We start from the raw sequence: 21,300 nt of genomic DNA, 5'->3' as shown, positions 1-21,300 counted from the left end.
GGTGTTACTATAAACACTTATTTCCCACCCTCTTTTATGGTCACCTCGATTAATAGATATTTCTCTTAATACTTTTGTCCAAGCCTTGTAACATCATTTACTAAAACCTGAAGATACCAAGCACTCTCCAGTACCTTGTCTAGATACCATTCTTTATCTGTGTTTTGACAGTAAGTCTCAGTCAACTATTCAACTGGAAGGGAATAGAAAAAAAAAAGGAACAACTAAAAAAAAATCACAGCTGTTACCAATTTTGCCTTCAGCTATCACAGCCAGGGATCAAACCTGTGACCTTCTTGGCGTTTGTAGTTCTGCTACTCTTCAAAAATCTATTGAGCCGTGAGGAAAGCCATGTTGGTATTACATAAACAAAATGGATTAGCCCCATCTCCCATGGCTCTGTATTATGAAACTTTGTTAAAATGCAATGAAATAAACTATGATGAGAAACATCTTGTGGCCAGGAATTTGAAATAACTTAATTTGCTTGTTGCACTTAATGGAATCAGCATGGCTGACCAATTTGAACGTCTTAAATCTCCATGAAGTATTCAAGGATGGTATCAGCTTGCATTTCCCACCAGAAATCTCTTGCTCTCAACAATTACCAAAATTAATAGCCTTGTAGGAATCAGTAAATGGAACAAAGTTGATGCCAATCAATAAGAACATACAAAGAATTTAGTAAATAACAATTGCAAACAACCATCCTAGTCAACACAAAAATGCACAATTAAAAACAGCATAAATATTGTTACCTTTGACAGAGTTATTCTTGTATTGTTGACAACTTCTAAGTGGATTCCCACACTTTACTTTCTATAAACTTGACATCAAAGACTCTACTGCCCATCTTATCTCATATCCAGTCATGCGTCTTGCCTATACTTGGTGATACCATTGGGTTCCAATCAAGGAACAGGGTCTTTAAAATTCTTATCCTTGTGTTGAAACCTTTCTGCAGCTTAACTGCTCTTATTGTTGTAATCAACTCTAGACCTATAATCCCTCAGGATTTCTGTGCTTCTCCAATTCTGGTCTCTTCAGCTTGCCCAACTTTAATCACTGCAGCATTGGTGCTTGTGTTTTGAGTTGTGTAGGACCTAATCTCTGGGACACTCTCTCAACCTTGCTTTTCTTCTTTAAGACACACTTTAAAACCTACATTTTTGACCAAGACTTTGGTCATTTCACCTAGTATTTCATAAAAACTGAAAGAAATGCAGATGCTGTAAATCAAGAACAAAAACAAAGTTGCTGGGGAAAAGGCCAGCAGGTCTGGCAGCATTTGTGAAGGAAAAAACAGAGTTAATGTTTCGGGTCCAATGACCCTTCCTCAGGGTCACTGGACCCAAAACGTTACCTCTGTTTCTTCCTGCACAGATGCTGCCAGACCTGCTGACCTTTCCCTCAGCAACTTTGCTTTCGTCACCTAATATTTCATTTGGTTTTAAATGTAATTTATTGGTGATTGTAGGTTTTCTTTATTAAATTAATCTTTTGAATGAATACTCACTTTCAACTGATCAAAGCAAAACACGTTTGCAAGCAGAAAGGGTTATTATGGCAACAGAAACAGCCTCCTCGCTAAATAAGAAATACAGAAAATGACAAATCTGATGACCTAATGAAACCTTGTTGCAAATCTCTTAAAAGTCAATGACAGTGTTTCCTAAACATTTACTAATCATGGTCTTAAATTGGAGCTTGAAAACTGACTTGTGAATGAAACAAATAACTTAACACATACTTAAGTTAAATCTTGTCTCAAATATTCATTGCTAATTACATTGACTTTTTTTTGCAATTTGTACTATGTGAAGCTCTTGGTGGGGAAAAAAGTCTGACTTTATGTCCGTAGTCATATACTGCACAATTAACCTACTAAACAGACAAGCAATCAGTATCCAAGCACTAGACATCATTAACTTCAGAGATAAAATTGAGTAATTCACAATCTCCTTCATAACTTGAAAAGAAGTACCTTGCCTCATTTCTTCATCTCTAATAGCAAAACCAAGATAGAGATCTCCATATGATAGTATTTAGTTTGTATCCGCAGTCTAAAGACAGAATGTTCCATATTAATTTATTTCACCACCATGCCTTCTTTCACCTTAGAGTTTAATTTCACTTTAAATACTGGCTCAAATCTACTGTATACTTTAAAAAAAACACAATACTTTGTGTTACTCTTACATGTGATCTACCAAAACATGGGATTAAGATCTCAAAGTTTTCTCTGAAGTAGAAATTCCTTTTCATATTAATCTGTAGTTTTCTGAAGCCAGTAGTCTCTCTGAAATATGTCGGAGCTCTCACTCTGCTAACTTGTATTGGTGCACAGTTCTGCATTGCTAACTGCATAACTATGTTCTGAGAATTTATTGATGAGAGGTGTTAGCATGCAGCGTTTCCAACTCGAGGACTTGGCTTTAGATCCAGCTTGAATCAAATGAAATAGCAAACAGGGTTTGAAGCCAAAATTACAAGATGCTACTCAGCGTCTAATAAAAGCAAGGCCAACAAAATTGAGATTAATTTGCACTGAATTACAATCATATCATGAGACAGGTAATGGGAATGGTCGATGTGAAAATGAAAATAGTTTTACGCAGTTCAGACTAACTGCTAAGAACTTTAACAAGTAGACATCAAAAATGCATCAGGAATTCCAAAATACTAATGTTGTTTTGTTAAAAAAATTGAGAAGAAAACTTAAGAGTTAAGGAAATCAAGAAACAATTGCTAATTCATAGACCTGGTACAGATTCTTGAGCTGCCATAGAATTAAGTTGGTATTATTTTAAAATGCCATGTTGGGATGAGCAAAAACACTCAAAAATAAAAAGAAGTCCAAGCACTCAGGATGAATGATAAGAAAATTGAATTTACCCACTTCCACCACAAATCCTGTGAAACTTATGCAGTTTTGTAAAAAGAAAAGATTCAATATTAATGCTTCCACATCATCAAGCATGATTTTTTTTCATCCTTTGAAATCTCTGGACCTTAGTTAAAATATCAAACTTGGAATGTTTTTGATTTGCATGACCATAGAAACACACACTAAAAATGCAAATAAAAGTTTTCCAATCACATGAACTAACGGGTTATTTTGAAACCTTGTTAACTTATACCTCAAAGTTCAACTTTTAAATTCTGCTCTAACTCAGTAAATCTTCACTGAACAATTTGTGGTTGCATTTCTAATGAGTGCAATTTTAAATGAAACAACATTAAGTAGATCAGATTTTCCCATTACAACCATTAATTATCTAAGTTCCTGCCAGAATGAAACAACATGCCCAAACAGTTTAAGCACTGTACAGTGTTACGTTACTATACTTGTAAAACAAAAATAAATTTTAGAATATAAAAGAACTATGCTAACTCTTCCTACTCACTTCCCCTTCCTACTCCACATTTCTTCACCTTACTGCCAATCATTCTCCCTGGATTCCCACTCATCAAATATAGTCTCTGGCCCTTCCTGCTGAAGGATCAGCATGGGTGAAGGTCAGAGAATGGGAGAAGTGACCAGAAGGGAAGGTTGGCAACAACCAAAAGGGTCAGCTAGGAACGAAAGCTGCTGAAAGATGTCACCAATCTGGTCATGTGATTCCACATTGCATCTGCACAATGAACAACATTTCCAGACCTGGTGCAAACAACACCAAATCAAAATAACTTAACATTGGCAACTCGACAGGAGGACTTATCTGCAGTTATTTTCTTGAGGATCACTAGAATGTGCAGATAAATGCTGAAAGTAAACAGTTCTTTGTCCCAATAATCCCAAACCTACAGTACGGAATACATGAACTGGTGCTGGTGTCTATTTTTCCTCTAGTCTTGGTTCCACTTTGAACATAACACCCACACTTTGAGAAACTTAGTTCAAAGGACAATGCCAGCAGATGGGATTTGTTAAGAATGGCATCATGATCAGCACAGACATAGTGGGCTGAAGGTCCATAATATACAGTTCTAAATTTTCTCTAAAATTACCCAATATCTCCACCTGCTGGTTATTAAAGGTCCATCACTGTGTTAGATTCAAGATAACAGTAACAACATGTTATTCACAACAATGCCTTTAAGGTCCAAACATTGTGAAGCACTTTAGAAATCAAATAAGATTCGGCACTAAACTAAATGAGGAAAACGTCAGGACCAAAGACCAGAAGTTTGATTCAAAAAGGTAGGTTTTAAGGGACATTTATAAAGGTTGAAAGAGGAAAAAAAAATGAATAGAGGGGCTTATGAAGCAAATGCAGTTATTAGGCCATAGATACCTGAAGGCAGAGATCTTATCAAACAGTTGAAGAGGCTCGACGGGGTGAATGGCTAATTCCACTCCTGTTCCTTATGAAAACTATGGATGCCCGAGTGGCCAAAATAAATGGAGGAGATATTTTGGAGAGTTGCTTGGCTGAATACAATTGCACAGACCGAGAGGAGTGAGGCCTGGAGGAATTTTAAAACCACAGGCAAATATTTTAAAATCAAGGAGTGGTTGACTGGGATCCAACGCAAGTCAGCAAATACAAGGAGAAGAGGTAAAACTAGACTTGCTGTTGACTGGGAGTACAGGAGGCAGACTTATGATCTGAACTTCACAGAGGGTAGAATGAAGGAAGCCAAGCAGGAGTGCTCTGGGATAGTCAAGTCTAGAGGTAACAAGAATGATGAGCATTTCAGAAACACAGGCAACACTGCACAATATTTTCAACGTGGCAATGGGCAGCCTTAATAAAGGCATGAATGCGTGGTCATAAAATTGTCTCAGGATCAAGTATAATATCAATGTCAGGAACAGTACGACTTATGATTTAGCGTCAAAAAGCTATCTAGCAGAGGGATGGGGCGAGAAGTTGATAAATGAAATTTAGAAAGTATTGGGCTCAATCTTCCACAAATTTAATTGGTGGAAATTTTGGTTCATGCAGAACTGAATGTCAAATAAGCAACTGGACAATGTAACAGAGGAGTCAAGAGAAGTGGTGTTGAAGTAGAGCTGGGTGTTGAGTATGGATATTAAAAGTGACACTACGTTTTCAGGTGACAGGGGCAGCAAATTGATGAGTGAAATACGAAGTGGCCAGGAGTAGACTCTTGGAATCACCAGGGATAACAAAGCAGGGAGTGGAAGAGGAGCCGTGAAAAACTCAAACACATTTTCTTTTGCCAATGCACAATTATTTAACATTGCCTTTCATTACAAATATGCAGAGTAGGATGAACGATGCAAGGATGCTTGAAAGCGCATTTACAATCTATATACATGTAAAATATAAGACAATACAGGGACAGCCAGTGAGTTTGGGTTATTTGCTTTTAATAAAAGAATACTGGTGCCGGAAATCTCTCAAATGTTGTCTCCTGTACATTGGGAAGACCCAACACAATACTGGGGTGACCACTTTGTAGATCTCCTCCGCTCCATCTGTATGAATGATCCTGACCTGTTCAGTTGCCTGCTTTTTCAACAAAGCACCTTTGATTCATGCTAACAATTCTGGGGCCTCTGCAATATTCAAATGAAGCACAATGCCAGTTCAAATAACAACACCTCATTTTCCACTTAGGTACTTTACAACCTTAGAACTCAACATTGAATTCCACAACCTCACAACCTGAGCACATGATGTCTGTTCTTTATTTTGCTTACATTTTCTTTTCTCACCTCTCATCACTTCGACAGCCGTATCTTGTTTGTGTTTGTTTAGAACACAAAACTGTACTGCACAGGTACAAGTCCTTCAGGCCACCACATCTGCAGTGGCCATGATGTCAAAACTGAACACATCTGCCTGTACACGGTCCATATCCCTTTATTCGCTGCCAGTAAATGCATCTGTCTAAATCTTATTAAATATTGCTATCATATCCGTTTCTACCATCTCTCCCAGCACCTATCTCCCTCTCTGTGTAAAGTGAATCTTGACTCGCATATCTCCTTTAAATATTCGCCCAAATCTTAAACCTATGTTCCCAAGTATTTGGTATTTCCATCCTGGAAAAAAGACTCCCAACTATCCACCATATCCATGCCTCTCATAGTTTTACATGCTTCTGTCAGGTCTCCCCTCAGCCTCTGATGCTTAAGCAAAACAATCCAAGTTTGCCCAACCTGTCCTTACACTAATGCACTTCAATGCACACAACATCCTCTTTTGCACCCACTCTAACCCTCCTCATTCTTCCTATTATGTAGCAATCCAAATGTGGTCTAATTAAAAAGTTTTATAGAGCTGCAACATGATTGGCTGACTATTATTCTTAATGCCCTGACTGATGAAGGCACAATGAGCTTTCTTTACTACTTTATCCACTTGTGTTACAATTTTCAGGGAGCTTGGATCCCAAGATCGCTCTGTATATCAATGCTCCTAAGAGTCCTGCCAGTTACTGTATACTTTGCTATTGCATTTGGCCTTCCAAAATGCATCAAGTCATACACTTGTCTGGATTAAACTCCTGCTATTACTCCACCTAACTCTCCAACTGATCTAACATTCTGCTCTATCCTTAGACGACCCCCTCACTATTCACAACTTCACCAATTTTCATGACATGTACAAACTTGCTGGTCAGACCAACTCCATTTTCTCTCAAATCATTTATATCTGCTACAAAACAACAAAGGTCACAGCACTGATCCTGGGAAAATACCACTGGTCACAGGTTTTCAGTCAGAAGACACTTCTCCAGAACAACATTCTGTCTTCTATGAACAAGCCAATTTTGTATCCAACTTGCTAACTCACTGTGGATTCTGTGTGTCTTAATCTTCTGGACAAGAATACCATGAAGGCCCTTGTCAAATGTTTTAGTAACATCCATGTAATCAATATCCATTGCCCTACCCTCAATAACAGTCAACATTTCCTCAAAAACCCAAATTTATGGGACAAGACCTCGCCTGCACAAAACCATGCTGGCAATACTGAAATCAAATAATTCTAGAGACCCACCATCCTTGACTATGGTACTGCCTCATACAGAGTCAGCCATCAGAGTTCAGTATGTAGGGAATCTAATCTTAATCTAATCCCTGACCCTCAAACTTTTTGTGTCAGCCAGGGCTTCCTGATTGGACCAGATTAACGGCCCCAATCAGGGAACTCATATTCTGTCATTCCAGCTGGCTGAACTCGTTACCATCACCACTCTAATAAGTCCATTAGCAAGACTCACCAGCCTATAATTTCCTGGATTATCCCTGTTGCTGTTTTTAAACAAAGGAATAATACTGGCTATTCTTTAGTCTTCTAGAACTTTGTATCATCTTCAGCCAAAGGCAAAGATCTCTGTCAAGGCCCCAACAATCTCTTTACATGCCTCCCTTAGTATCCTGGGATAAATCCCATCAGGACCTGGGGAGTTAACCCAACCCCACAGACACCGAGGACGCGCCAACCATCACCACTGCTGCCGCCTCCTACCTCGCTCTGTCCACCGCCGATGGTGCTCCGCACACCGCCAAAGCAACACCGCCCACCACCAATGCCGATGTCGATCCACCCACCGCCTCCACAGTCAGCAGTTCCAGAGGAGACAGCAGCACCCAGCCCTGCCTAGTCTTCGCCACACCCCCAGACATCCCCCTTACTGAGAACAAACAGTCTGTCGTCAGTGAAGGGCTTACCTTTGTTCCCCTCCACCAAACATCAACGAATACCAGTCACATTTGGACATTGCGCAGTTTTTCCGCTGCTTCCACCTCTGTGCTTACTTCTTCAACTGTGAGCCTAACCCTCCTTCTACTGACCCCTTCTCTCGCCTCCAACACATTCCCTCCTCCTGGGCACCACCCCAAGGCCTCCTACCCTCCCTCGACCTCTTCATCTCCAACTGCCATCATGACATCAATCTCCTCGACCTTTCCACCCCTCTCATCCACTCCAACCTCTCCCCCGACAGAAGATGCAGCCCTCCACTCCAATCCCGACCTCACCATAAAACCCACGAACAAGGGAGGTGCAGTTGTAATATGCCACAGTGACCTCGACTTCGCCGAGGCCAGACGCCAACTCTCCGATACCACCTCCTAGATCATGACCTCACCCCAACAACCAAACCATCACCTCCCAAACTATCCGCAACCTCATCACTTTCGGTGACCTCCCACCCACAGCCTCCAACCTCATCGTTCCCCAACCCGGCACCGCCCGCTTCTATATCCTTCCCAAAATCCACAATCCTGGCTGAACTGGTCGAACCATGGTCTCCGCCTGCTCCTGCCCCACCAAACCTATCTCCACCTATCTGGACTCCATTTTCACCCCTTGGTCCAGGAACTCCCTACCTACGTCCGTGACACCACCCACACCCTCCACCTCCTCCAGAACTTCCAATTCCCCGGTCCCCAACACCTCATCATTACCGTGGACAACCAGTCCCTATACACCTGCATTCCCCATGCAGATGGCCTAAAGGCCCTCCGCTTCTTCTGTCCCACAGGCCCAAACAGTCCCCCTCCACTGACACCCCTCATCCGCCTAGCTGAACTCGCACTCACCCTCAACAACTTCTCTTTCAACACCTCCCACTTCCAACAGACAAAGGGGGTGGCCACGAGTACGTGCATGGGCCCAAGCTATGCCTGCCTCTTTGTAGGTTACTTACGTGGAATAATCCCTCTTCCGTACCTACAGTGGCCCTAAACCCCACCTCTTCCTCCGTTACATTGATGACTGTATCGGCATTGCCTCTTGTTCCCACGAGGAACTTCACTTCATCCACTTCACCAACATCTTCCACCCCGACCTTAAGTTCACCTGGACCATCTCTAATATCTCTCTCCCCTTCCTGGACCTCTGTCTCCATCTCCGGCAACCATCTAGAAACCAATTTCCATTTTAAGCCCACCGACTCCCATTGCTATCTAGAATACACCTCCTCCCACCCACCTTCCTGGAAAAATGCCAACCCCTATTCCCAATTCTTTCACCTCCACCGCATGTGCTCCCAGGATGAGGCATTCCATTCCCATACATCGCAGATGCCCTCGTTTTTCAAGGACTTCCCCCCCCGCCCCGCCTCAGTGGTCAAGCACGACCACATCTCCCACATTTCCCACAACTCATCCCTCACACCCAGTCCCGCAATAACAACCAAAAAAGAATCCCCCTCATCCTCACGTACCACCCCACCAACCTCCGGACCCAACAAATCATTCTCCGAGACTTCCGCCATCTGCAATCCGAATCGCCCGGAAAGACATGCTTCCCCTCCACCCTTATCTGCTTTCCCGAGGGACCACTCGCTCCAGGACTCCCTTGTCCACTCGGCACTTTATGCTGCAACCGCAGGAAGTGCTGTACCTGCCCCCACACCTCCTCCCAGGCACCAAGACGACTTTCCACATCAAGCAGAGGTTCACCTGCACATCTGCTAATGTTATATACTGCATCCGCTGTTCCTGTTGCGGCCTCCTCTACATCGGGGAAACCAAGCAGAGGCTTGGGGATCACTTTGCAGAACATCTACACTCAGTTCGCAATAAACAATTACATCTCCCAGTCACAAACCACTTCAACTCTCCCTCCCATTCCGCAGACATCATGTCTATTCTGGGACTCCTGCAGTGCCACAATCTCGCTACCCGACGTGCCTAGTTTCTCCGGTATTGTGTGTATTGGCTTAGGATAATAACATGTTTCTATGTTTTAACATCTTTATATTTAGAAATCTGAGCACATGACAGGCTACAAGCTTGACGTTTGAAGTACATATCAAACTAACTAAGAAAGAAGAGAAAGTACTTACCCCACCCATTGTTATTCCATTAATAAGGGCTACATATGGAATCTGGCAGTTTCCTAAAGAAAACATTTTAACTGTTTACATTTACTAATATTTGATCAAGTTGGTGTTTTTGGCAATCAACAGTAAGATTCCTGCAGTACTTAATTCAGATTTAAAACATAAAATCAAAGAAAATTATGTATCAGGCAATTTCACACTGTGCTCCAGGAGTTGTGATCAAGTGTAATTTTCAAGTGAAAAAGGATTAGCGTGTGGGGGTGAGATCGGATAATATACCAGATTTATAGTAAGATTAGATGGGTGGAAGGAACAAACTTAACTTGGTTCTGTGTGTTGGGTTGCAGTTGCGTGAATCCACCTGAGAACATGAAAATGCAGGCAGGTTTGTGCCTGCCATCCTGTAAATGGTTAGATCAGATACTTAACCATGGTCAAGAAAATCTGTGTCTCACCTCTGAACAAAAGAGGAGAATTTTAAAAATAAATAACTAATTTCATGCTGTTGGATACCTCCAAGGAACCAAAAGAAGTGACAGAAAGGTTATCTGGTTTCAAAACTCAGGAATAAGACAAGGGGATCAAAGTAGTAAAAGGACCAGGAGAATCGTGATAGAGAAAGTGGCATAAACAGTTTTTAAGGATAATCTAACAGCAGAGTTATGATGCTCCAAGTTACTTACCAATTGCATTGTTTAGAATATACTCTTCCCTGAAGAAATCTTCTGCCAATCTGTCTCCAACTTTTCCTGCCTCTGTAACAGCTAAATAGGGAACAGCAAAATCAGCCAAAAAATCAAGGACTTATTAAAAGAGATATGACAAACAAAAGACATTCATCTTGTCAAGGCATTCAGATCCTGTCTTGCAGCATAAAATACAGATTATAAAGGATCTCTAAGCTCTCTCAGTTGTAGGTAAACTGCAAAACCACTGACTGCTGGATCAATTTTCATCCTCATTAAGCTCTGTAACACCACTAATGTGAGAAGCTGTACAGAAGCCAAGTTTCATTGAACAAGAATATACATACGATACTGAAAGATCAGAATATCTTTTATAACTGGAGGAGAGGCTTGGGATAAACACTTACTGAATTTCTGGCATAAAAAAATGCTTCCAGTAGAAGCTACATAACATTGGAATTATACATTAATGCAGCCTGCAATCCACTTTTTAAAATAGGAAAGTAAGTTATAGAGCCATAAGAGTGTTGACATAGCTGCATTTCATAGGTAATCACTAACTGAGTTTGATACGATTGGTCAGCTTTGTGATTAGGCAGATATTGGTGACTGTGGTCACTACTCTATGTGCACTTCAGGTTTGTCCATTCTTGTACATTAATTGTGACAATGTACAAAATCCAAAAACTGCCTGTAATAAAATATAAAATGAACTTACACCTAGACCTACCTCTAATATCACCACCAGCACAGAAAGCTTTTTCTCCAGCTCCTTTAATAATCACCAGCGAGGTTTCATTGTCTTGCTCCCATTTCTGTCATAAAAAAGTTAAATTTAAGTTGGAAAGGTGGAATATTAATTTGACCCATTAAGCAAGTAATTCAAGGATCAGTCCAAAGTGAGTACAATATGTATGTGCCACACTTATCAAAACACGCCATCTTTCTACACAAATCACTGATTCCTTCATTCAGGCTTTGTATGCAAATCGGTGAAAAGTGAGTCAGCTATAAATGGCATAAAATCAATCATGTACAGACACACTTATTAACAATCTCAGCTACTCTGGTCAGTAGCCGTTCACCTGTCACCATACAGTACTGAAGCAGTTTAGTCAAACTGCTGTGTGAAAAGCAAATAGGCAACCATATCCTTCGAACAGGACTTATCTTTTGTACTATTTGCCATATTAATAGAAGGTGGTGCCAGGCAAGGTCCAAACACTTCCAGAAAAATGCTTAGAGTAAACAGCAAATCACTCATGGCACTTGTAACATCTGATTCAAGGGTTAGACTATCAAAGGACTACAGGCAGTTAATTTGCTTAATCCAAATCGTATAGAAATGGTACATAATTGAACTCTGTAAAGACTGAAGCAACGGTTTGTGTTCCTGTTTGAAATCAATCCCCTAACTCTGAACACTTCTTCTACTGACGACCGTTGGACATCAAGTTAGTTCGTTCACAATCTTGGTGTCACATTTGTAACAATTTTTTTTAAACTTTTTTTTTGCATCTTTGAAAACTGGATTGCAAGGAAAAACAGCTGGAGTCAGAGATAATGCAGTGTGGAAATGGAGGAACACAGCGGGCCAGGCAGCAGAGGAGCAGGACAAGTTGACTTTTCGGGTTGGGGGCCTTTCTTCAGAAATAGCGTTATCTAAAGGAAAAACAACTGCTTTTGCTTTAAAAAAAAGACAGGAATTTATTAGGATGGTTGTGTAATTTTACTACAAAGAATTCGATATCTACTGTGAACTTTTTTTGTGATTAGGATCTCCTGTAATATGCGGGTAAACAACTCCTTGACTTTTGATTGCAAGTGAAGCTTAACTGCACAGGTTGCATTTGCAAACAATTTAGAGATTCACACAGACAGGTGTATTGTTGTTCCCTTCAGCGGAAGGTGACTGTTCTCTACAATTTAAGAAAAAACTGCTTAAACCTAAAGAAAACTAGTTACCTTTCCTTCGAAATTGTTGTGAACTATGACTTTGGAATTGATAACTCAATTTTTTTTCCAAGTTAACATTTTCAAATTGAATTAGAAGCTTCCAGTGAAGGACAAGTGAATACCAAAGGCTTAGTCAGCCGAAGTAGGAGCACCTCCACGCTGGATCGACTTTCCAGTTTTTTCTACTCCCACCAGTAATCTATTTTCTGTACTTATTTGTCAGACTGTGTTATGCACCAGTGATTTATATCTATTTACTTTTAGCCACAATCTAATTGTTTAAAATAAATAAGCACTCTTATTTGGTACAGAAACCTGGTCCCTGCTTTCCACCAACCTCAATCTGAAAGTCATTTGAATTGAAATACTGTGAATGCCTTAAAATAAAACTTTAACACTTGGTACAAATCAGGCACAGCAAGATTTGATTTACTGTGCACTACTCGAGTGGGTCATAACATATTTGACCCCAAGCTGAGCTTCTCTCCTCATATGTGACCATCTGTTTTCACCTTCCTAGCATCACGCAGTTTTGCCTCATCTCAGTTCCTCTGCTGTTGAAATCCAAATTCCAGTTTTGTTTCCCCTCTAGGCTTCAGTAGGTCAATGTACTCCAGGCTGGCTTTACATTTTACCGGGAGACTGAAGATATACAAAATTCTACTGCCTGTATCTTAACACATGCTAACCTTACCAGTGACACAGATTCCAGGAATGAACTTTTTTAAAACTTGCAAAAAGTTCTATCCTGACCTACATTCACTCCTGGTCAAACAACATCTTGATTTGTAAAAGTTTCATGTTTATTTTAAATTTTCAGTGGGAGTGGTCTTGCCCCTCCTTATCTCAGAAATCTTCTTCAGTCCCACATCCTTTACATTCCTCTGATTTTTACCTCTTTAGCATCATCAGTTTTAACCAATGAATGTAGGATTGGTAGGCTGTGACTTCATTTGCCTAGATTTAAGCTCTAAAATACCTCCTTACAGTTCTCTAACCTGATTCCCTTCTTTGGGAGGCTCGTTAAAATCTCTCTCCTTGGTCAAGCTTTTGGTCATCTGACGTGAAACATTCTTATGTGACTCTGTGCCATGCTTTATTTTAGAATGCTTCTCGAAGTACCTTGAGGCTTTCTGACACTAAAAGATCTAAGTTGCTGCTGTTGCTGATGAGAGTTGCAACTGAGTCCTAATCGCCATCCAGAAATAAACTCATACAGACCCATTTCACCTCAACGATTCTGAGGTTATTCTCATGTGCATTACAGTGATGTAATCAAGAAACAGAGGTAAAATCAATGACTGGGATATTAGGAAGGGTGGTCAGGGAATCAATACAAGTGAGGAAGGTGGAACAAGCTCAAAATACACAGGAAACCAGAATCAAATGAACAAAAAACAGAGAGGAGACCAATAATCTCAATTGAGGAAATTTGACATGAAGGGCAAATACATGAAATTTAAATCCCTTCAAATTTGAGTTATTCAGATTCACCTTCAGAACATGGGAGGTCACTCAGTCCCTCAAGTCTATTTTGTTCTTTGATAGGATTAAGCCTGATTCTGACATAACTCAATATTGATGCCTTTGCCCCATATCTTGATTTCCTTCAGATAACATTTATCAATATCAGATTAAACTTTACAATTGATCTAGTGTCATTTGCTGTGCAGAACGCAGTTTCAAAAATTTATTACCCATTGCATGTAGGTTTTTTTCTAATTTCCCTCACAAAAGGCAGAGCATGCCTTGTATTCTTGTATTCTCAACCTGCAGAAATAGTTTTCCATCTAACTTTTCTGCTCCCCTTAATATCTTGAAAACTGAGATCAATCACCACTTAATATAAATTCCAGTAAATGCAATCCTCATTTACAGAATCTCCTGTTGTAATTTAACTCCTGCATCCTGGGTATCGTTCTGGTAAATCTACTCTAAGTTCCCTCCAAGGTCAATATATCCTACATAAAGTGGGGTGTGCAGAATTGCTGATATAACAAGGCGTGGAGCTGGATGAATACAGCAGGCCAAGCAGCATCAGAGGAGCAGGATGCCTGACATTTTGGGCCTAGACCATTCGATCTTCTGGAGGGGGGTCTAGGCCCAAAACGTCAGCCGTGCTGCTCCTCTGACGCTGCTTGGCCTGCTGCGTTCATCCAGCTCTACACCTTGTTGTCTCAGATTCTCCAGCATCTGCAGTTCCTACTTTCTCTGCACAGAACTGCTCACAGTTTTCTAGCTATGTACAACCAGGACTTTGAACAGCTGTAGCATAATTTCTAGTCCCTTGCAATTTCATTCTCTAGATATCAAGGCCAGCATCCAGTTAGATTTTTTTGACTATTTGTAGCAACTATCCACAAAATTTCAAGTGGTAGGTAGATATACAAGTTACTTTGGAGCTACACTGTTTCTATGTCTTGACCATTCAGAAGATTCTGTCCTATTCAAAGTAACGACTCTCATTCATTTTCCGACACTGAAATCTGTATCAATTTTACAAATTTCGTGCTCAATCTAAAAATTACACTTTTGTAATTTTCTTGTTTCAATATAAACTGCTTATGATACCATCTGTCTCGGTGTAATCGAATTTAAATATACGGCTTTCAGTCCCATCATCTACGTCACAAATAAATACAATGGGAATCAGAGTAAAAATGATGATAACAGTAGGAGGTTGTGCAAGATTGGATGGAAGTAAGACACGTTTGGAAAGAACTGCACTTTACTGAAGGTGGTGGATGAGAAATTAAAGTTTTAGTACTGTATTAAGTAATTCTTTAGGTAACCAAGACACAGAGCAAAGTTTTCACAGCAGCTGGGCTGAGATGGAAATCAAAATTGCCTATTTCATGGGTGTAGAAATAAGGCTATGTAGAATAAAATGCTGTCAACAAAGCAAAAGATCTGGTTGAAAGTTTGATAAGATTTATAGTTCAGTGTCATAAGCTTAACCAGATTGGAGATTGTAGACGTGGTCACCGTTTTTGATGCAGACGTTTCGTCAGCCTGATGGGTAACATTGTCAGTGCACCTCTGGTAAAGCGTTGGTGTTCTGTCCTGCTTGTTATTTACATGCCACAATTTGCTGGAGTGGTTGGCATCCCAGCAAACTGCGGCATATAAATAACAAGTGGGACAGGACACCAATGCTTCACTGGAGGCACACTGATGCTGTTATGAAACGACTGCAAACAAAGCACGCTGCTTGGCGTGCAAGTCTGCAACCTCAAATCTGGTTGAGCCTATGACAGTGAGATTAAAGTGCATAAGATTGGTGTTAAAGATATGAAGCTTGAAGCCCAGGACTAAATGATAGACAACACAAAGACAATGGAGGAATTGTGAAATATTATGAAGAGATGAAGCTTGGTTTCGTCAGCATTCATGCACAATGCTGCAATCATGTATTTTATCTGTAAGAGATGGCATGTTGATGAGGAAGAGGATAGGCACTTCAAGGGTTGACAATGCAGAGTTAGAAGTGAAATGAATAGGTGAAAATCTGATTCAGCACATTGAAAGAAGGAGCCAAAGAGATGGTCATAGTTTGAGAGACAACACCTTCAAAGAGTGTGAAGAACCCCAAATTAATATTGGAAATGGAGTAGAAAAGATAGATGCGTTGACTGAATTTTTTTTCTGAGTGGTGTTCAATGGCAGAGAAGATCACACTTGTAATTGAGCTCATAATAACAAATAATACACAACTTCTCTTTTTTTCCCATTTTAATACCTAACATTACATGTCATTCAAGGCAAGAGATACAAGCTGAGGTCTACTTCCAAAGCTACTTACACATCTGAAAATGATACAAAATTGGATATTGAAACAATTTAAACTTTCAACATATGAGGAAACCTCATGACCCAGTCTTAAACAATGTGGTTGTGGAAAATTATTGTAGGATTAAATGTTTGCTTGCTGTATGACAACACTACACACAGGAACATACTACAATTTCTATGCTATCCTCTGAAATAGCAAAATAAAAGAGTTCAGTCCAGAATTCCGTTCCTGGTCACTGTTCAGGGATCTGTGCTGCTAAGTACTACTAAATGGGACTTGAGTGTGATATCTCCACTTTTGCAAAGTAACCTGCCAATATACATAATGTCTAGGCCTCAGTATAAAGACAGGCAATTTGGATAGTGTACCAGAGTGCTGTCAGTAGTTAATTTAACATGAGACAAAATTGCAGGTCGCAGAGGAGATATCAGGAGTCTGGGGAGAGCAACAAAAATTAAAACAGGTCACAGAATGAGTTTGCAATGTGGTTATATCTCTGATTCCAGCCAGCTTATCAACTGTTAAAATAGCAGAACATTTAGAAGGAAATACAGACTGTATGGGGAGGAGCTTCATTCCAAAGGTGTACCTCCCGTTATGTTTGGAAACAAGATAGAAACAGTGATCATGCTTGCTTTCTCTGAAGGAACAACGGTTGAGAGGTGACCTAATGGAAGCATATTACATCGAGACAGATAGATGGGGTGGATAGGAAGACACTCCTTCCATCAATAGATGGATCAATAACCAGAGGGCATGGCCATAAACTAACAAGTCAAAGTCTAACAGGAGAGTGTGTAAGACTTTTATTTTCTAGTGAGAGTGTGGTGGGAGTCTGTAACTCAATGTCTGAAGGATGGTTGAGTCAGAAATTCTCATAACAATAAAGCAGTGTTTAGGTATTCACTTGCGTAGTCATCACATCCAGGGCTGTGGTCAAATGCTGTAAAATGGGATTAGTGGAGTCAGATATTTGTTGGCACACTGCAGGCATGATGGACCAGCAGGCCTCCTTCTCCGCAGTAATTGTCTATGAGATTTAGAGCATATTTCTATGCTTGCTTTCCAGTTTAAGAGGGATAGAAATAAATCAAAGAAACTCTCAGTCTAATTACTTAAACCTCCAGCAATAGCAACCTTTATTTAAAGTGCCAGACAATCGGCTCATTCAATGATGGAAGATAGCTGTTTGCAGGAAGTATTGCTTTACAAAATTATCAGTTAGACCAGAGCTGCAGCATTGCCACAGTCTGGGTACCACCTTTTATGAAGGATGTGAACACATTGGAAACAGTGCAAACAATCTTTATTAGATTGATTCCGGGGATGAGAAAGTTCAGTTATGAAGGCTGATCGGAGAAGTTGGAATTGTTTTCCTTACAGGAGACAGCAAAGGGGAGATTCCATTTAACTTTTCACAACTACAAGATATTGGGATAGACTATGCAGGGAGGAATTGTTCCTGCTCATAAAATGAATCAAGAACAAGAGAACACATATTTTTAATGTATTTGCAGAAAGTGAATGTGATTGGAGAGCAAGCTTTCCTTATGCAGCAAGTGGTTCAAGTCTAGAATGGTCTGCCTGGAAGTATGGGACAGGCAGGTTCAATCGCGTACTCACAACAGCATTATATAAGCGCTTAAAATAGAAATAACGAACAGGGATATAGGAAAAAGGAAGAAGCACAAATTCATGATGCTCATTTAGTGAACCAGTACAGACATTATGGGCCAAATAGCCATCTGCATTGTAACAATTCTGTGATTCAGCAACATGCTGCCATTAATTGCTTGAGTTTGGAGCATTCAATAGGTTGATAAAACACTGCACTACTGAAAAATGAATATATTCATGCATTCATAGATAAAGTAACAGATACTTAATTTACACCTTTATTTTGAAACCAGATACTGTGTACCATTGATTTTAAAATCAGGCAAGTGACGAAGAAATGACACCAACCTTAAGCTGGGGGTAGATCTGTCTGATCATGGAAAGGTTCAGAGCGTTAAGGGCCTTTGGCCGATTTAATGTGATTATTCCAGTAGATCCAGACTTTGTCAAGATCACTTCCTTTTCCAGATTGGCATTTGTAGACATCTAAGACACAGAGCACAAAATCTAAATAGTATTTGAATGGCAACATTGAAATTATTTCAGTAAAGCTACTTCCACATGATAGTTCACTGCTGTTCAGACCTTATGTCAACTATTTCCCTCAGCCACCCTCCCATTTTCATTTGAAATCCCAAGTTAATCACTCAAGGTTCTCTCAATTTGGCACTTTTCACACAGGAAGTAAGAACATACTTTTGGACATTATTATTATGTGAGGAAACATACCCAATTTGTACACAGCAAGGCCTAGTTTGAAGGAATAATATTGATCAGGACACTGGAAAAACTGTCTGTTCGTCCTTACTTCATGGCATTGGATTATTTGTATTTACATTTACATAAGAAAGCCACAGCATCTTGGTGTATTTTCTTACATAAAAATTGTCCTTTGGGGAACTGAGGTAATTATCCATTGAAGATTGTGTGTTGGTATCTGTCTCAGGGCAGATTGCAAGAATTCACAAATATGCTACCATTGCCTGTATGGAGACTGGTCTTTTACATTTGCAAATGTTGACAATTATTTAATAACAATATGGCGTCTATTGATAAGACCTGTGTGAAGCTAAGCCTCTGGATAACATAATAAGAATAAAAAAGACCATGCGTGTTGACAAGGCTCATCGATAAAGTCACAGGGCAATCACTATGATTCTGCCATGTGGTGACAACAGCAGTGATATCATTGCAAGCAAATATTAAGTTAATAGTTCAGCGGTTCACTCAGTGTGCAATTTTGTATGCCATAAAACTATGCTTACAATCAGCTTTTAACTTGCTTAGCAAAAATATAAGTTTCATCGATTGCCTTTAGTTTGCAAAATGGTTGAGAGATACCAGTTCATCTGCAGTTTGTTTCTAATGCTCAGAGTAGTTTGGTGTGTTCATCAAGCCAGAAGGAGCATATTTTGAAGATATGAACAATGTCTGCTCTGTGAAAGTGCTATGCAATTTATTTTACAACTACCATTGCCAAAGAGACTCAAGATAAAAAAACACCATAACTGAATTCACTGAAATATCTCAACAAGTCAAAGACTTATTTGTTGTATATGCATTGACTACTGAAACTGCTGAAGTGATAAGAAAACAAAGGAAGGGACACAGAATATGGATTCAACACTAGAATGGAAAACAGATTGATAATGCAAAAGACTAGGCATTTAATTACTGTGTTGAAACATGCTTCCATGTATTAAAATGTTCTAAGCAACCCAATTTGGAATCTACATTTAAGCATAGTATATCAACAATTTTGTAACCCTAACTTTGAGTGCAAGGAGTACAGAAAAGTTGTTCAAAATGCAAATAGCTTCAAAAGATGACCTCAACTCTGCTAAATTCAAAACATCTAATGAAAGGACTACATTGACAACAAAAATGATTGGTGATGGTCAAATAACCAGATTTATATGAACACGTTTGCATTGTCAGATTTATTTGTTCACGAAAAATACTACAGTAAGTTTAATGGCAGCATCACCACACAGTAAAATGTAGAATGGCAACATTAACCACTCACATTAATCTTCTGTAAAATAAATTGCAAGAGCATGCTAATTTGTTAATTTTATTCATCAAAACCAAAAGAACTGCCAATGCTGTAAATCAGAGACAAATACAAAGCTGCTGGAAAAGCTCAGCAGGTCTGGCAGCATCAAGTTATGTTTTGAGGGAGCGTCACCGGACCCGAAACGTTAACTCTGTTTTCTCCTGCACAGATGCTGCCAGCCCTGCTTAGCATTTCCAGCAACTTTGTTAATTTTATTATTCTACTTACATGGTTTATCAGTCCACATGTAATAATGGATAAAAGGAATCTTAGACAATCAGTTTAAGAATTATAGCATATTTTCCCTCAGATGGTCTTGGGAATTTGATCAGTAGTACTCCACAAGGAGAATGTGAAGCTAATATTGTTCTTGTTTCTGGCAGAAACAACTCTCCAAAACTGCAAGAAAGCTCATGGGCAACAGTAATTGAGTAATATGATACTCGGAAGACTGGGCTGAAGAGAGGAATGTACGGTTTACAAGGTAAATATAGCACTTACAAAAATAGTGAGGTTAACTGCAAAACAATGTATTATGGGTGCAGATGGTTTGCAGGAGAACGAAGCAAAGGGTGAATGAAGACTGAGCTTTGGAGTAACTGAAAGCTGATGTAATGTTGCAGTTTCCACTTATACGAAAACTTTGTTTTTCCATAACTTTTAATACTAAAATAAACAAACTGAAGTAAATTCATTGGTTGGAACTTTCATTCACTCTGTGCTCCCCCTGGTGCATCATCATGCAAATACGAACGATTCTTTTCGCTGACAACAGCTATCCTTACAGAACCCAGATTGCAAGAAGTGCAGATGCTGGAGTCAGAGATAACAGTGTACAGCTGGGAGGAACACAGCAGTCCAGCCAGCATCCAGCCCTCTCACACCACTGACCAAAGCCAACCACTCCCTACCTGTATTCACTTTTCACCATCCCACCTCCCTTCTCCAGCCCCACCCCCTCCTCTGTCTATTTATTTCTGAGCTCCCTTTCCTTGCCCCATTTCTGAAGAAGGGTCCCCACCCGAAACATCAACTTTCCTGCTCCTCTGATGCTGCCTGGTCTACTGTGTTCCTCCAGTTCCACTGTTTTAGCCTTAAAGAACATGTACTTTTATTTGAAGAAAACATTTCTTAAAACATAAATCTTCTATTCTAAAAAATCACTTAAAACTTGTACATAACTGCTGCACAGAAAAGAACCATTGACTTGTACCTCTTGTACTAATACAGTCATGCCTCTGTAACTAATGGAGTGTTGTCATTTTACCTGAATAGTTTGAGCGATGGTAGCTTTTGGATAATTGCTGCTCCAGGATAAAAGGAAGAGAATAACTGTAGGCACCCTTGTAACTAAATCAATTTGGAGACTATTCTTCAATCTACTTTTATTATCCATTTTAATTTTTGAAACATTGTAA

General features: G+C 39.8%; 1 protein-coding gene across 5 annotated transcripts in view; it reads right to left on the bottom strand.

Moving 5' to 3' along the window:
* hibch (3-hydroxyisobutyryl-CoA hydrolase) overlaps window positions 1-21,300 on the bottom strand; it is a 119,697-nt gene that overhangs the window by 84,385 nt on the left and 14,012 nt on the right. For 4 of the 5 annotated variants that reach the window (XR_009445935.1, XM_048534306.2, XM_048534305.2 and 1 more), the window contains 4 exons: window positions 18,175-18,312; window positions 11,191-11,275; window positions 10,458-10,538; window positions 9,778-9,830 (listed from right to left, as the gene is read on the bottom strand). Coding sequence is in view for 4 of the 5 variants with exons in the window: in XM_048534306.2 (XP_048390263.1) it covers window positions 9,778-9,830; window positions 10,458-10,538; window positions 11,191-11,275; window positions 18,175-18,312 (357 nt within the window). In the remaining variant the exon portion in view is untranslated. Of the gene's footprint in view, window positions 1-9,777; window positions 9,831-10,457; window positions 10,539-11,190; window positions 11,276-18,174; window positions 18,313-21,149; window positions 21,187-21,300 lie in introns of all 5 variants that reach the window. The other variant, XM_059647167.1, reaches the window with a different exon arrangement.

Source organism: Stegostoma tigrinum, chromosome 7, assembly GCF_030684315.1.
Source record: "Stegostoma tigrinum isolate sSteTig4 chromosome 7, sSteTig4.hap1, whole genome shotgun sequence".
NCBI lineage: Eukaryota > Metazoa > Chordata > Chondrichthyes > Orectolobiformes > Stegostomatidae > Stegostoma > Stegostoma tigrinum.
This window is presented reverse-complemented; position numbering and strand designations above follow the sequence as displayed.